The 18,037-nt window shown below is 45.6% G+C and overlaps 1 protein-coding gene across 6 annotated transcripts in view; it reads right to left on the bottom strand.

Annotated features, from left to right (window-relative positions):
* Window positions 1-18,037, bottom strand: part of ATP8A2 (ATPase phospholipid transporting 8A2) — a 341,618-nt gene that overhangs the window by 300,062 nt on the left and 23,519 nt on the right. For 4 of the 6 annotated variants that reach the window (XM_081197884.1, XM_081197885.1, XM_081197886.1 and 1 more), the window contains exon 2: window positions 5,269-5,413. In XM_081197884.1, coding sequence (XP_081054010.1) covers window positions 5,269-5,413 — 145 coding nt within the window. Of the gene's footprint in view, window positions 1-5,268; window positions 5,414-5,955; window positions 6,019-18,037 lie in introns of those variants that run through there. The other 2 variants (XM_081197887.1, XM_081197888.1) reach the window with 2 other exon arrangements.

Here is an 18,037-nt window from a genome sequence, read left to right as displayed (position 1 = left end):
AAATACCTGATACATGGCTGAATCCCACTCCAAAATATCAACAGCCCGGGAGCACCCCACAATGCATAGAACAGGGGGGAAGACAACACAAGGTCCACAAACCAAGTTCAAGCCAACTTAGCTATTCCCCATCAGAGCCGCAGCATCACAATAACACATGTGATACAGGGGTTGGAGGAAGACCCATGATTTACCCCTATGCAGTCTGCCCTGGAGAGATGGGCGCTGGGCATCCTCCCCATGTCTTCTTGAGGTCTCTACACATCTTGCTAGCTGGTCTTCTTTTCTTTAAGAAGGGTGCAAAAGAGAAGGAGGCTGTCTCTGTGCAAACTCTGTGCCAAGACTGCACTGGCTGACCTTCAAAGCCTTTCCAGCCGTAACCATGCTACTAAGAGTTTACTACATCTCCACGACTTCCTCTGATGTCCAGTTTAAGCCTTCTGGGACACCCACTTCAAAAATGCACACACACAAGCTATCAGCCTGACTTGAACACCATCTCTAACTTTCTATGGGAAATTTAGCATTTTCTGTGGCAGCGAGGAAACCAGGTTCAAATCCCTGGTAAGCCGTGAACCTCTGTGGGTAACTTAGGATAAGTAAATCTCCCATTATGCCTCACAAGGTGTACAGGAGGATCTATTAGATAATATTTACAAAGCAGTTTGTACACCAAAAAGATCTCTAGAAGAGTGTTCTTCGACACTCTTGGATTCCCTGGTGTTGTTGGACTACAATTCCCATCATCCTTGGGTATTGGCTAAGTTGGCTGAGGATGATGGGAGTCCTGAATCACCAAGGTCTCCAAGACTGAAGAACACTCCTATAAACAGCATTACTAACAATAAGGTAAGGTAGCTAATACCTAAAGCCAGCCTTCCCAAACCAGCCGCCTTTCTGATGTTTTCAGGTGACAACTGCAGCCATGTCAAGTGAGGCTCATAGGAGATGTAGTCAAAAACGTGGGGAGGACACCAAGTTGGCGAAGGCTAGTCTAAACCAAGATGCAATAAGCAGGAAGGAAGGAAACATAAAAACAACTGAAGCTGTTCAAACATACTACAAGATCATGGTAAGTCAGAATAAAAAATAACATTCTGTAGACATAATTTTAAATGGGCATCTGCCATCTCCCACTTGTCAAGCAGTACAGAAATATTTTGCTGTATGAGCAAATGCACAGCCCTTAAAAGCCTAAGAGAATCATTTATCCAAAATGTTCCGATAATCAGTAGATTGGAAAATTGTGCGTGTTATTTATATAAGGCATGATCTGGTCAAAGTGAAACAATTCAAAGTTCCATTGATTTCAGCAGGAAAAAATTAAGTTCCTGCTTAAAGCTGCACTCCTATGGGGGGAATTCAACCAGGGTTTACTCAGAGCAGAGCCAGAGAAATTAATGGAGTCAATGGATCTCCTCTAGAGTAAAACTCGGTTGAATACCACCCTATACCTACACACCAGGAAGAAAGCCTCACTAAATCCAGTGGGACTTGCTGACTTACTTGTTAAGAGAGCTGAGATTTATTAGGAGATCATTCCCTTCACAGAACTATAATTTCCAGAGTTCCCTAGGAAGGGCGATTGTCAAACCACTCTGAGAATTGTAGCTCTATGAGAGGAATAGGAGTCTCCTAACAATGCTCATCACTCTTAACAAACTACAGTTCCCAGGGTTCTTTGGGGAAGCCATGTCTGCTTAAAGTGGTATGATGATGCTTTAAATGTACGGTACAGACGGGTCCTCACTCTTAGGTAAGTGTGCATAACATTGCAGCCTTAAGCATACTGCTTTGTTTCAGGGAGTAGAGAGGACTGACATTATTTTCAAGAGAGTTTCAGACAGATTAGTAATAACCCAAGTTGGAAAAAGGTAATCCTGTTGTTTTAAATGTAACGTTTATATGCGAGTATAATCACAGTAAGACAAAGCTGTAAAAGCGAGTCAATAAACTAGTTCTTAACTACAATGGGGCAAACCCCAGGAACCAAGTCATGAAAAGCTTCCTAGACAAAAGACATCTCAAATAAGGGGGGGGGGCATTATTTGTTCTCTGTTGTTTCAGGAGACAGAATTAGAACTAACTGGTGAAAGTTGGAGGGAATCAGGTTTCAGCTAAGTGTTTGGAGAAAATTCATAAAGGCAATTCTCTTGACGCCTGAAAGTCTCACCCCTTATATGCCTAGTCAATCACTGCAGATGAGGGCCTCCCATCCATACCATTTTAACAGGAGGTCTGCTCCACACAATGTAGGAATCAGGCTTTTATTGTTGTGGCATCTCCCCAGTGGAATGCCCTACCCTTGAATATTAAACAGAGTTGATAGAATGGAGCTGCTACACCCAAGGGGGGACCCATTCACTTTTTCTAGTGCAGATGGGCCTGATCCAGATCAAGATAACAGCAGGGAGCAAACGGTTAAAAGCCCCCTAACACACAAGTACATCGCCCAAACCTGGACCACCTCCTCCCGCTTTCCATTTCCATTTTGAAAATCCATCCACACCATCTTTAATTCCATGAACGGCATTGTGTTTTGTCAGGCTCTCAGGGTGTGCCAAAGAGCCATCACCCTACTACACTAAATCTTTCTTGCATAATTCGGTTGCATAAATTATTTTGAGGCACTTTGTCAAATTGTTGCTGATCTCCTTAAATTGAAGCTATAACCACCTCAAAACACAACGAGGAGCCTGCTGATCAAAGCCTTGCTGTTTATTAGGGCTGTTAAAAGTCTTCAACCAACACACTGCTTACATTGCCTTGATTGGATTTTTAAAACTCGCTGTCCAAAGCAAAGCTTTATGATGATGAGATTTCCCCTCCCTCTCTCTGCCCAAATTACAAATTACGGTACTTATCACTGAAAGCACCACCAAGGTGGAAAAAGACGGGACGTTGGCTCCAATTCTACCAGCCTTTTCTTTTTTAATGTCCTTCTTGAGCTTTTCTTGGGTAGCAATAGAATATGCTGAGACTCTGTTTTCAAGTCATAGTATCATTCAAAGAAGTCAGTCATATTCAGAGACATTATAGGCAATATAGGGTTGTGGGAGAAGAGAGGGGTGGGAAGGGGGAGATGGTAACATTTCATTCTTTAGCACAGTATATGAGCATAAGCTTATGTGTCAGCATCACATAGACAGGTATTTTATTTTTGCTGGCGGTGTTCTGAAGACTAATTTCACACTGAGTTCACTGGAACAGACTTTGATTTACAACATTGTAAGGGCCCCTTTCTACATTGCAGGCATGTCACAAAGCTTTTATCTACAACTAACCCAGTATGTTGTCCCAATATGATGTATGGAAAGTTATGGGTTGGGAACAAGTTTGATCTATGGTTTCTCTAACCACAGACCTAACTGCGTCTACTGATGTATGTGATGACTCTCTCCATTACTTTACTCAACATACAATTATTTAGGAAAAATGAGGCTTAGGTTTCAGGTGATGAAAAAGACCCCTGCCTGACACCTGGAAGAATCAATATCTGTCAGACTGCTTAATCTTCCTTCAACACTGTGATGGGACAGCATAATAATAATAGTTTATTATTTATACTCCACCCATCCCTCTGGGTTTCCCCAGCCACTCTGGGTGGCTCCCAACAGCATCCTCCGCTGCACCTGAGTGGGGCTTAGGGGATCCCACTAGTTTTTGGCGAGGGGCATGACAGGTTTTGTGGCGCGCACACTGCTCTAATCTCTTAACAGAGGGGAATGACCAGAGGGCATGAGAGGAATGGACAGAGGGTCTACCACTGCTCTCCCTTCTGCCCCTCAGTATCTGCCACCTGATGGGATTGCTTGACTCTGCCTAAGGGTAGGACTGGGATGCAACATGAGGTCTAAAGCACGACTCTGCTCCTGCTACTGTATGGAAGTGAGTAAGTGCACGAACAAGGCTGATACATTATGCCTATTACGTTCACACGCATGGCATATTCCTGCACCCTTTGAGAGACCAAAAATCAAGCTCGGCACAGCTGTAATCTCTCTCCTTGGTACGGGAGCTGCCAACAGTGCCATCCATTATTAGGTCTTGTAATTGTCTTGCTGAGAGAGCCTCTGTACGATGGCTGGTAACTGATCTCTCACCATTGTGCCCCACCTGTTACTGCCTCTCGCCTTATTCTCCTGCAAATAAGAGCCTATTATCCATCACCTGCCACTGACCTTCTCTTCCTTTCTTGACTGCTCTGGCCGGGAGGAGCACATTGGGTCCTTGCCTGCCACTGCTTGTTACTCACTCGACTTACACAGCTATTGTTGTGGCTCAAAGGGCACCGCTTCAGCATGGGCCAGAGCCAAGATGGAACAATCAACCCTCCCCTGTAGCAGCACCACCAGAAATCAGCCTGGTGTGGACATGTACAAGCATAAACCACTACATCTTCCTAATTATATGCTCCTGTGTAACAGTTAGGCCTCTACTCCTCCCAACCAACCACATCATGCTTCAAAAGTCAACTATTCCCACTCGCCTTTCTCCCCTCCACCTCTCCCCCCCCTTTTCTTCCTAATGTAACCCTAATGTCTCAACAAATGAAAACGACCTATGGAAAATGTAACTTGAAAAAAGAGACATTGCGCATACCTTTGTAAACCAAGAAAACTTTAATAAAAATATTTTTTAAAAGTCAACTATTCCGGACTCAGGACCAACTTTTGACCCATTTGGGGACCCTTTTCTTAATCTTTTACCATATAGTTGCATGGTGGCAGCATTCCTCTTGGACCCACTTTGCACCAGGCTGTGACCCACTAGTAGGTCCAGACCCACCAGCTGTCAAGCGGTGAATCAGAGCACCTCCAGATCCCAAACTGCAACTCCCGCTGGCCCCAACCGGCACTGCTAATGCTTGGGGGTGATGGGAGTTGTAGTTCAGCAACCTCTGGAAACATTTCAGGTTAAACCACCTCTGGACTAGGGAATCAGAACGTGTCTGGCAAATGCTTCCTCTTACTCGGCAACTCTGCCACTTCAGAGGCAGCAAGGGCACTTTGGGACGCTGGGTTTGCGGGTGGAAGCCTTGCCAGTCTCCATCACCACCACATGAATACTTTTATCAAAGTGGACCTCTGGCAAAAAAACAGACCATTGTGCCTAAGAGCTGTAGGATGGAGTCAAAGTCAGGGAACCACTCCCAGCAAGCCTAACTTCTTTGCTGGCCCAATTGGAGGATCAATCCAGAGCAGTCACTTCCCACACAGTTCACTCTGCTTCTCTCTCCCCCCCCCCCCCAGTGCGCCTTCCCCTTACCTGACCCGGTTGTCGTGGAACTTGCTCTGCTGGGGCTGGTTCAAGTAAATGGTGCGGGCTGCTGCCTCCTCCTGGTCCGCAGAGGACGTGGCCCCGGACATCTCATCATCTGCCTTCTTGTAGCCCGAAGAGGAGCAAATGGGTCCTGCCGGCAGCAGGCAGCAGCAGCCAAGCAAAAGAAGAAAAAAAGAGGGTGGGGGAAAGGGGTGGGTGGGGAAAGGAATCAGTTAGCAGAAGGAAAGATACAGAAGGAGAGAGGCGCGGCGGACGAGGAGGCGGCGGCAAGCAGAAGCAGAAGCAGCTAGCATCACGCCGCCCGCATCTCTAGCGAGCCGCCTCGGTGGCAGCTTGCTTTCTCCTTCTCCTTCTCCTCCTCCTCCTCGAGCAGCCTTTGCAAAGTGGCTCTAGAGAAGCAGGATCGCAGCAACAGCAGCCTGTATGCCTCCCTGTTGCTTTCCAGCTCTGTCCCCAGACGCGCGCGTGCATGTGCGCGCAAAGCAGCCGAAACCTCCCCGCGACACAAACACACGCGCGCGCATACACACACAAACGCCCCGCACCCAGAAGCGCGGCTGGCTGCTGGAAGGGCGGAGGGAGGGAGGGAGGCGCCGCGCTCGCAGGCGGAGAAGAATAAACAAGAATCAAAGTCACGGCAACCGAAGGAGTTGCGAGTCCAAGTCCACCCACTTATTGATCGGCGGCGGCTGCAGTCTCGAGCTCCCGGGCAGCAGAAGTAGAAAAGCGTCGCTTAGTTGTTGTTTTTTTCCGGGCGCCTGGTTTGTATGGTGTGGAGCTTTACAAAGCGACGCGGGAGTGTGGGGTGCACGTGGTGGGTTTGTAGGGCGGAACTAGATCGTGTGACAGATCCACCCGTGGCCTCAGAGGGAAAGAGGTGGAAGCGCGCGTCGCCCGTCGCCCCAAGAAACCGGAAAGGAGTAACAAACATTTGGGAAGGGACAGCAGAGCAAAGCGCACGAGTGGCGCGATTAAAAAAAAATGTTGCCATTATTATGTTGGCCTCCAGGAGCCTCTTCCCTAATGTTCCGCTCCAACGATGAATCATCCAGTGGGACTCCGGGGTAACTTGGGATATATGGCTAGAAGACGCCTCCGAAGCAGCTTCCCGCTACCTAGTGCCCTCCGGCAGTTTTTGGAAGACTCCGACCATCATCCCTCAACTGGCCATGTTTGCTGGGGCTGATGGGAGTTGTAGTCCAAAGAATCAAGAGTGCCTGAGAAACTTCACCGAATATACAGTGCATCCCACAGCGGCCAAAACTGTCAAGTCTGTATACCAGGATTGGGGTATACACCATACTCTCCTGGGAATAATGGGAGATATATTTTGGGGTCAGAGGCGGTGGGGAGGGGGAAGAGCCATAAATAGATGGGGAACTCCATTTTCTCTCTGTCACCCCTTTCTCCCACTTTTTCTGCTACCAATTTTTTTCCTTCACACCCTTTTCTCTGTCACCCTATGTGTCTATCTCCCCGGTTTTTGACTACTTGACACCCACACGATTTTGGCCAAGACTTTCAGATCGCCCGCTCCTGTCATAGGCAGGAATGAGCTGAAATGGATAAAACACGACACATGAAGAGAATTAGAAAGACTAAAACCCCTATGCATGCTTACCCAGGAATAAGGCCCATCAAACTCAATGGCACTTAGTTCTGGACAGATGTGAACAGGCACGAAAATATATTGTCCTTTTGAAACCTCAAGCCTCACAGTGCAGGAGCTGTTCAAATAGATTTAAAAACAAAACAAATGTGTCTCTGTCAGAGCTGCTTATGAAAAGTGCACTGATCCTCAGTGACATTAGTATGGAAGGAAAGAACAAGGGTGTTTATCTTCACTCTATTTCAGGGCTTGTAAACAAACTGTAATGGAGAGAAAACTCCTTAATTTCAAGTTGAGTCAAACTTGTCAAGTCAATCTTGTTTGTTGCTAAAGGGGAAAGTCACAAAAGGAAAGTCACATGTTTATTGTTTACTGAAACTCCCCCCCCCCCCATATCAACTACCAAACCTATTATATATTTGAAAGTTACCATTTTTAAGGAGACGGTCTTGTTTCATTGAAAGAGGCACAGTGTTTTAAAAGCACTATGAAGAATAAATTCAACCTGTTTAAACTACTTCATCTGGCCTCAGATTACTCTCACCCTTCCCTGCCCAAAATTTCTCCATTTCTGCTAGGTGATGCTTGGCTATATGTTGCATTGTGATTCAGCTGGAGAAGAGCTATTGCAAGATATACTGAATGGAATCACCCAAATGTTGAGACCAGTTTCAGAGGCCCGGTCTAGGTCAGCCTATCATCTGAATTAAGAGGAGTGGCAGGGCCTTTGCAGCTGTAGCACTCCATTTATGGATTTCAGTAGACAGAAAGATTCACTGCCTTTCTTTTCAGCACCACCTTGAAAACTTACTTTTATTTGCCAGGCCTTTTATTTTTCCATTGGATCTTTTTGACTGCCTACTCAATTTTGCCTTTTTTTATTTTGGTGTATCTTTGGAGATCTACAGCTGAAGAGTGCCTAATAATCATTTTCTGAAAACCAAATAAACATTGCCCTAGTGCAGAGAGCCACTGAAATGCTGCCACACTGGAGTAATATTTAATTGCAGGGGTATTTCCTGTGTTAACTTAGTTTTGAGAAAAGGAGGAAAGCACAAACAATCCTACAGCTTGGGGGCAAATTTCACTCAGAATTCTAGTCCCCCATCAATGGGCCAGGAATATAGAAATATTTAAAAATTACCAATACAGCTGTCCCAGTTACTTTTGTGATTTCCCTGGCATCAAGCTTATTCTTGCATTATGCTGCTGGTTCGAACGGCAACATTTGTCCCTTTGTGAACACCTCAGCAAAATAGGGTTACAAAAAGCAGTATTATAAGCCCAGCATACACACAGACTTTAACACAGTACTATTTGCTAATTACAGTGGAGGAAGCATTTGGCCGGATGATTGACTTAATATCTCCTACATGCAAAGAGGAATCTACTTGCAATCCTTTGTCAAAGAAGCACCTATTCAAACAAAGCAAAGAGCAAAGACAAGGGAACAAACTGCATGTGGGAATGACAATGCACACTGAACACTGGTGCTCACAGATGGGACACAATGGCCAATGCTCTGGTGTCATGCCTCAGCCTGCCGCATCAGCTACCACAACAGAAGTCACCCAAGACATTGTTGCTAAGGTGTGCAGGTTCCCATTGCCTCCCCAGAGGGCTATCTTGACCTTCAACTCGATTGCCAATGTAGTGCAGGTCTTTTTTCATCTGAGGTCCACATTCCCTTCTCAGCAACATTATGAGGACCACATGCCAGTGACAGGAGGAGACAGAGGCAAAAGCAGGTAGAGCAACAAATATACCATCAGTCAGGTTGTGTATCCACAACAGAACCAGAGGAGGAATGACTGCAGGGAGGAGCAGAGAAAAGAAACGCCATCTGCAGCAGCACAACTGGATGTCTTCCTCTGCCCCAGCTGCAGCAAAACATGTCTCTCCCATATCGGTCTCTACAGCCACAACAGGCGCTGTAACTCCCCAACAGTTCGACTTTGCCCCTGAAGGCGCACTCCTCCATAATCTCCCAAAGACAGACAGATGCCAGCCAACCAATTTGTCCAGTAGACTAGTTTCTGCTCATGTATCTCTCTATCCAAGCAAGCAAGTGGCATTTTCAGAGTTCATTTTCAGAGAATACATTCTAGCCAGGCAAAAACACTGGGGTGCAAAGTGGGGGCAGTGAGGGGTTGTTGCCTAGGGAGTGTTTTGAAGGTCAAAAGAGATGCCTGGAGGACCACAGCCTGGGCCTGAGGTTTCCCCATGTCAATCAGGTGTTAAAGGCACACAAGCAGGCCAAGTTAGTTAATTTCAGGTCAGCTGGCATTGCTAGGGGAACCTTAACCCCAGCTGATGAAGACAAAAGCTATGCCCTTCAAGACATTTACAAAAAGAAGTAACATCCCTAAGAGAAGATAGATAAGACCGCTGACACTTTGAGTTGATTGATAGCTGCTGAAATTGCAATGTTTTGCCACAAAATGAGCCTGTAATCATTCCTGGCCTGCAGAGGTAGCAACCACCACTTAAGGCAATTCAGTTGGCACAAGCAATAAAGCAATCGTAAGCAGGAAGCAGCATGAAACGTATTTAGAAATCCAGAAGGGAAATGTTGTGCTTTAACTACAAAGTAAGTACAGTAATAATAAAAAGCAGGAAGGATAAAATTCACAATTGACGTTTTAATTCGCTTGCATTTGGATGCTCGGCTTTGTAAAAACAAAGGAAATATGCAAGGTAGTGGCTAAAGTGTTTAATGATGTTCTTATATTTAGAATGGAGAACACGAAACAATTTGTTTGCTTGAATTATTTAGACTATTCCTTGCCTAAAGGTGTCTCTTTGAGCAAGGTGCCTTGTTCACTCTCGTCCTGTGCTTGTAGCGTGGGGTGATGTGGATGGCATGGATTCATCTGTAAGAAGGGCATTGCCATGGCGGTATAGAGGTCTGTTAGATGAGCAAAATAGTTTGGGTTGATTTGGTCAGATGCCTTTGGGTCTGTGATCTTTAAAGCAATTGTTCAGACTTATCTGGTTGGGGGGGGGGAATAGATCAAAGCAGCATTGCTAAATAACTGTATTCTGGAAAAATATCAACACCATGGGGAGTGGGGAAAGAGGGCTGTAGCACAGTGGTAGAGAAGAAGAAGAAGAAGAGTTTGGATTTGATATCCCGCTTTATCACTACCCAAAGGAGTCTCAAAGTGGTTGACATTCTCCTTTCCCTTCCTCCCCCACAACAAACACTCTGTGAGGTGAGTGGGGCTGAGAGACTTCAGAGAAGTGTGACTGGCCCAAGGTCACCCAGCAGCTGCATGTAGAGGAGCGGAGATGCGAACCCGGTTCACCAGATTACGAGTCTACTGCTCTTAACCACTACACCACACTGGCTCTCATGCATAAGGTCCCAGGTTCAGTCCCTGGCACCTACAGCAAGGTCCGAGAGAGAAGACTCCTGTCTGGAATCCTGGAGAGCCACTACCAGTCAGTGTAGACAATACTGAGCAAGATGGACCAATGGTCTGACTCACTAGGAGGCAGCTTCCTGTGTTCTGTGTCACCAATAGAAAACTAGGTACCATTAGCGTTTAGCATTGGCAGATCGCAGATTACGCCATTAAGCCCTTGTGTGCATTAAGATCTTCCAGAGAGGTCCGTAAGATCTAGGACAGCCTTCACCAACTTGTTCTTCTCCAGATGTTTTGGACTACACTCCCCTCAGCCCCAGCCAGCAGGAACTGGGGCTGATAAGAGCTGCAGCCCAAAACTTCAGAAGGATACCGGGTTAGTGAAGGCTCATCTGGGGCCTTCTTGGTGGTGGCTTCCCAGTTACAGATTTCTGTGTCCAAAGAGAACTGCCCGTCCAATTCCTTTTCCAACTTTGGGAAATAGTTTTGTCCTAGAAGACATTTTCATGGTTGTAGCTTGCCCTTGAACCTTAGAGTGAAGGGCAGGTGATTAATAAATCCATAACAACAACTATTATTGTTATTGTTATTATTGCTAGAACTTAAGAGTTCTGGTGTGCAGCTATATTTTTATCATGAGCAATGCAGTTTTTAAACTTGTCTTGGAGTTTGGTGTGAAATTTGTTCATGATGTGATTTTTATCTTCACTCTTCTTTTTTGGCATTTCATTGTTACTACTTGCAGATCATTAAGGAGAAAAATCAGCAAATAAAGAAATAAACAGAGAATGATTCTAGCCAGAGAAAGTTATTTGAGAGTCATAAAAATCTCAGTGAGAGAGTCGCGGGCATGTTTAAATCGGTGGGACTCCAATATGCTTCACTTTGGCTAGATCTTGCCCATTATTTCCAGTGGATTTTAACAGCTGTGTGATGCCAGAAATTTTACAGGTGCCACTTCCGCCATGACACAGATATTGTAAAGGAGAAGTCTACATCTGTCAAATTTCTACATCTTGTGTGCTATTAAAGGCACCAAGGCTGACGGAAAGGTGTCATATTCCATCATCATTATTACAGTATTATTATTATCCTTCACCCTAATGTACCAGGACGGGTTACAAAAAAATGCAATGTATTTTTTTAAAAAAACTGTTAATTAAAAACAATTTAAACAAAATTACAAAGTTTAAAACAAAAATCAAATAGGCAGCAGCTCTATTAGAATGCATGGTTTTTATTGCAGGTCTTGGTATGCGAGGGAGATGGAGAGCCACAGGTGCTTGCTGCACTCCCAACTCCCATCATTGCTGACCTGGGGATGGAGGAGTCCCACAGGATAGCGTACACCAGGGACAGGTTCCCCATCCCTGGTGTTCAAGGCACATCCTCTGCCGCAAGAATAAGTTTGACATACAGTGGTACCTCGGGTTAAGAACTTAATTCGTTCTGGAGGTCCGTTCTTAACCTGAAACTGTTCTTAACCTGAAGTACCACTTTAGCTAATGGGGCCTCCTGCTGCCGCCGCACCGCCAGAGCACAATTTCTGTTCTCACCCTGAAGCAAAGTTCTTAACCTGAGGTATTATTTCTGGGTTAGTGGAGTCCTGTAACCTGAAGCATCTGTAACCCGAGGTACCACTGTACTTGTGTGAGCATCCTCATTTCCAGCAGTTCAGAACCTAAGATCACGAGCAGCTCATTTGCTTTCAGAACAAAACCCATGAGATAGGGACTGGCCAAGCTGTTACAGGACACCAAAGGAACTTGGTAGCTGAGAGAGGCTTTTAAACTTTTAAGTTTCCCTCATTCAAACCGAACACACTACCCACATCTCTGCACTGACTCCACGATCCCAAGTGACTTTGGGCCAGCTCAAACATTATCACCTGCCACTTAAAAGGCTCTTCCCAACTCCATATTGAACACTGAAGAAGTTTTGTTGTTTTTTTGTGGTTTTTTTTTGCTGTGTGCCTCTGCACAAATGCACAGCAGTGCTGCATGCCAGCTCTGCACTTTCCTGCGGGCTGGCTGCTGGCAGCGCTACCTCTCTCCGCTGACCCAGATGGCAAAAGGTTTTCAGATGCTACTGCTTCTGCTGTTATGGGAAGATGTTTTGGGTAGAACGGTGGACGGCAGTAAAGTCTGAACCAACTGCTTAATAGGGAAGACCATGAGGATAATATTTTGGCTTCAATGAATTTATTTTTTTATTGCATTTCTACCCCGTCTTTTTATCCAGGGAGCTCAAGTTGGTGCACTTGATTCTCCCGCTTCTCATTTAATCCCACAACCCTGTGGGCTAGCTTAGGCTGAGAGGCAGTGACTGGCCCAAGGTCACCCAATGAGCTTCATGGCCAAGTAGGGATTTGTGCCCTGGTTTCGCAGGTCTGATCCAGCTCTCTAACCACCTCAACCAAGAATATAAAAAGCAAAGATATTCATAGTCCAAACTGCCAGAACAGTTTGTCCTTGCACTCAAGTCCCTTTAATGTCATGCAAGTGGGGCTACAAGAGGGCTGGGGAACCTTTTCCATCCCGAGGGCCACATTCTCTTCTTGGCAACCTTCCAGGGGCCACATGCCCATAGTGGGCAGAGCCAGAGGCCAATGTGGGCGGACCAACAAATGTGCATTGTCTCTTTTGTACAGCAAACTGGTTTATTCACACTCATTGCCATCCAGGCAAGCAAGCAGCATTATCAGAATGCCAGGACATTTTCCAGCCACTTAAAAACCTTTGAGGAGGGTGCAAAGCAGGGCTGGTGAATGGGGTGATGTTCCTCATCCCTGGGGTACAAAAGAAATAGCAAAGCGAGTTAAGATGTTGGAAAAGGGAAGCAGATAAATGATTTGGTTCTCCTGCAGTTCATCAAAAAGTACTTTTATTTATTTACTTTATGCCATGAACGGGCTGCATGCAGAGAAGTGGTGGGAGGCACCAGCTGGGGAACGCCCAAGGGAACCCCCAGGGGAAGGAGGCTCAGAGCCAGGGGTTGGTGGTGGGAACATGATGAGTGATCAGAGGGAGAAGACTGGGAGGAGGTGGTGTCGGAAGATGAAGAGGCAACAGGGTTTAGTGAGCAGGGAGAATCTGTGGCAGAGAGCAGTCCAGAACCAGAGGCAGAAGAGGAGAGGGAACAGGAGACAGAGATGAGTCAGGCTGCAGAAGAATCCAGGGAGTCTCCCCCTCCTGCTGCAACCAGTCCCCATCTCTCCTGGTCTCCCAGAACATGCAGAGAAATTAAGAGGGTGAAGCAACAACGGCCAAAGTTGCTTGGGAAGGACCTGGGGGAGGAGGAGCCTTAGGGGGCACTGGGGAGACAGGCATCTTCAGTCCTCGCAACTGCTTTGTTTAATACCCTCAACAACCCTGTGAGGTAGGTTAATCTTCCTGTGACGTACCATGACTCAATAGTCAAGATCCTTAAAAGCACGTGTTGGTCAGATGCACTGTGTACTTTAGCATCCATACCTAAGCATGAGTAGCAACATGGGTTTAACAGTGTGCATGCCGTCAAGTGCGATCATATTTTCCATGTTATCTATATGTGTGTTTCAAGACCTATATGCAGGCAGATATTACTTCTACACTTGGGTTTGTTTGCTGTAGAAACACCAATGTAAAACGGGTGTATCTGTAGCAATTGTGTTTGCTGTGTGGGGCTTCGCTAATACGATTGAGGAAAATTAAAGGCAACCTCAGAGTTTAACGTGAAGCAGATGCTTGGCAATTAACAACTGCAATTGCAGCTGAAGGATAATAGCATTATTAGATGCATACTGCAATGCCCTCCCCGTCAGAGCTGGCAATGTAATTTTGGTTTAAAGGATATGAGTAGCAGGGAATAAATGTCATGGCTCTACTGAAATCAAACACAGAGTAGCATGTCCTCACCAGAACACACAACAAACAAGCAAGATAAAAAAGAAAGTGGAGAGGATTAAAATGGCACACAAAAGAAATTAAGCAGCTGCAGGGACTGATTAGAAGAATTATGCATGCATCACTTAGCCAAAACAATAAGAAATGTACACGACAGATGCATGTAAGTGCATTCATTGGGGGTGGGGGAGAATAAACGCAAAGGGAAAGTTTGTTAAGAATGGCCAAAGTGGAAGCCTAGTTTAACCATAAATTATCTGGGCAAATAAAAACAGAGGTTAAATACATTGAAAATAATATGTTATTCTAATAGCATAGGCTCCTTTGGGCTAGCAAATAAGTGCATGAACTTTACTAGCTCATAAAGATCTTTTATATGCCTGCATACCAACATATGGGCATTTGATCTGGGGGGTTGTCTTTAATCTCGGGGGGGGGGATGCTTTTCTGGGTTGATGAAATTAAAAGGGGGAATACGTGTAGGGTGGGCAGGAAGAAATGAGGATGAGGTTCCTGCACCTTTAATACTTGTACGGAATAGGGAATTTCAGGAGGTGTGGCTTATCAGGTAGACGAAGAACAAATACTGAAGTTGCAGGACTCCCATCCTCTTCTTCACCTGGATGTTCGAAGTACCAGGGGACATATGAGTCCACCTCATCATCTGAGGCCCTTCTCTGTGTGCCTCCTTCATGACAGGTCCAGAGGGTGGCAACACAACAGTGCAAACTTCCCAGGCGATCATATCTCCTCTTTCTCTCCCTGCTTTTAATATGAGCCAGAGTTTGCTAAATCCCAGGCCGGATTTTGTTTTGACTGCCATGGAGATTAGAAGAAGAGATAGACTCTGAGCATTGAGGAAGAACCTTTCTTAACTAAGTGAGTGAAAACAGCCTTGCGTAGATTTCAGCCAAAATACATATATAAGCAAGTTTTGAGGCCGTTTCCTCTTCAGGAACCTTCAGCTTTTGCAGGAAATTAAAACAGCTGATTGGCGTTCACATCTTTCCCTAAGCATAAGGGCAAAGAGAAATGCAAACAGGAGAGATGTGGGACCTGGAGCAACAAAATGTTCCCACGCCCTAGTCTGCAACTGCAGCCTTGACTTGCTGTTCAGGTTTCTTGCACTAGAGGAAGTTTCAGGAGTAAAGTAGTACCAAAATACACCTTTGTTCCCTCCCTACCACAGCCCTTTTCCTGCTGTATTGTGTAGCCATACAGAGTTGTAAGTGCTACATCTCAGTATTTTATGAAATATACATGAAATATACATGAAAGGGTTGCAGTTCTGGATAGAAGAAAGGCACTAGGTAAATCAAAATCCCTCTTCCTTTTTCCCCTCAATCATTTTTTTGAATGATTGAATATGTGAAATTAGATAATCTATCAGAAAGAATAAAAAATAAATCAAAAGAAGTATTTATCTCAAAATGGGAAGTCTTTAAAATTTATTTGAAAAATAGTAATGACAGTTTAAAGTCTGTAGCAGCATTTGAATCACTTCAGTGGGAGTTTTAAGTGTGATGGAAAACCCATGATAGGATAAATAATATTAAAACCAAAACATGTTATGATATAGCAGTGAACAATTGATGAGAAATAGAAGTAAGGAGGAGACAGGAAGTCTGGTATATAGAAAAAAGACCATTTTTATGTTAAAAGTATTGTGAAAACTATTCAATGTATTGTTGTTGTTGTTTCTTTTTTAGTTGTCAGGAGGTGATGGATATTTGTTTATTTTTGTATTTCTCTTTTTTGTGATGTATTAAAGTGAAAGAATAAAAAAAAGAAATCCCCTTCCAGAATCCTTATTATAAGCTGTCTAGTGCATGGGTAGGCAAACTAAGGCCCGGGGGCCAGATCCAGCCCAGTCGCCTTCTAAATCCGACCTGTGGACAGTCTGGGAATCAGCGTGGTTTTACATGAGTAGAATGTGTGATTTTATTTAAAATGCATCTCTGGGTTATTTGTGGGGCATAGGAATTCATTCATTATTATTTTTCAAAATATAGTCCGGCCCCCCACAAGTGGGACCGGCCCCCTGCTGAAAAAGTTTGCTGACCCCTGGTCTAATGCTTGCACAGGGCAAGCTCAAGAGAGCTGGCTGCCTACCGAAAAGGACAAGGCCGTGCCCCTCCGCACCCCCATTCTATGTAGAGAAGCAGCTGGGCTGCCAGTTCAACACTGGCAATGGGGCGGTGTCCACCACGGGTCCTCAGATGTTGTTGGACTACAACTCCCATCACTCCCACCCAGCTTAGTCAGTGTTCAGGGATGATGGACGTTGTGCTGCAGCAACATATGGAGGAGGCCTGAGGCTGGAAAAAAAACCTCCTGTACCACATCTGAGGGATGCAGGCTATTTTAGGACCTGCACAGAGAGCTATGAGGCACACAGAGCTCTGACCTCCAACAGAGAGGAACAGCTGGTCAGGGAGGGAGGTGTTGGATGTGGGGCTGCCGCCGCCACCACCCCTTGCCCCACATCGGCTGCACGAGCCCATCGCCTCACTTTGCCTTATGATAAGGCCTGCCCTAGACTTGAGGAACTTATCTGTCTCTTTCTCTTGTTCGCCTCCTCTTTCTCCTTCAACTGCCACCCAAACATTCTGTGTGCCATACTGCTTTTAGCCACGTACTTGAGCCCTCTCCACTCCAGTGGTTTACAGCAGAGTGTGTCCGGCTTCTGCTTTGTAAGCAAAGCCCTGTTGACTTCTGATGATGTTGTCCAGCTGAGAGAACAAGGTTGCACAAAATGTAAGTCAACAAATCAACGGAGAGGGCATTGCACAGGGTGGGCACCAACACCAAACTCCTTGTTCATTAAAGGTAAAGGGACCCCTGACCATTAGGTCCAGTCGTGACCGGCTCTGGGGTTGCAGCGCTCATCTCGCTTTATTGGCCAAGGGAGCCGGCGTACAGCTTCCAGTTCATGTGGCCAGCATGACTAAGCCGCTTCTCGCAAACCAGAGCAGCGCACGGAAACACCGTTTACCGTATTTTTCGCTGTATAACATGCACCCGACCATAACACGTACGTAGTTTTTAGAGGAGGAAAATCCGTAGGCATGCCACCCGTAGGCATTCCCTCCATAACACGCACAGACATTTCCCCTTACTTTCTAGGAGGAAAAAAGTGAGTGTTATGGTAAAAAAAATACGGTACCTTCCCGCCGGAGTGGTACTGCTAGGTTGGCAGGAGCAGGGACCGAGCAACGGGAGCTCACCCCATCGTGGGGATTCGAACCGCCAACCTTCTGATCGGCAAGTCTTTGGTTTAACCCACAGCGCCACCCGCGTCCCTTCCTTGCTCATTACCTCCTTGTTAATGGTGGCTTGTGGAGATTATATGCATCAACAGAAGTTAAGGTGAACACTGAATACAGTTGGAAGAGCACGCTTTACCCTGGATAAAATAATGCCATAACTTCTGCGTTTAGGAAAATAGGAAAGTTAGGAAAATAGGAAAGTTATGTTCATTGCAGGAAACGCGTGCTTGAGAGGAAATATCCTAGTTCTAACTCACATCCATACCAGACATTTGAAGCATTCTTCTACCACTTTAACAATCATCGCTTCCCCAAAAGAATCCAGGGAACTGTGGTTTGCTAGGAATTGTAGCACTGTGAGGGCTTCTCCTAACCACTTCTGGCAGCATCCTTAACAACTATTCCCAGGACTTTTGGGGGGAAGCCATGGCTGTTGAAGTGGTTTAAAGACTGCTTTGGATGTATGGTGTAGATGTGACCTAACCAAGGTGGGAAATGCAACGAGCCATGCTGGCTCTTGCATTTCCTCTCCCAAGATGAGGGTGGAGGAGGAAGTAGGAAATGAGGTCAGCAATCATAAGAGTATCAGTCTAGCCTGAAGAAAGATCAGCAAGGGTTAAAGGA

This window comes from Podarcis bocagei (assembly GCF_964188305.1).
Source record: "Podarcis bocagei genome assembly, chromosome: 6".
In the NCBI taxonomy this organism is placed as follows: domain Eukaryota; kingdom Metazoa; phylum Chordata; class Lepidosauria; order Squamata; family Lacertidae; genus Podarcis; species Podarcis bocagei.
This window is presented reverse-complemented; position numbering and strand designations above follow the sequence as displayed.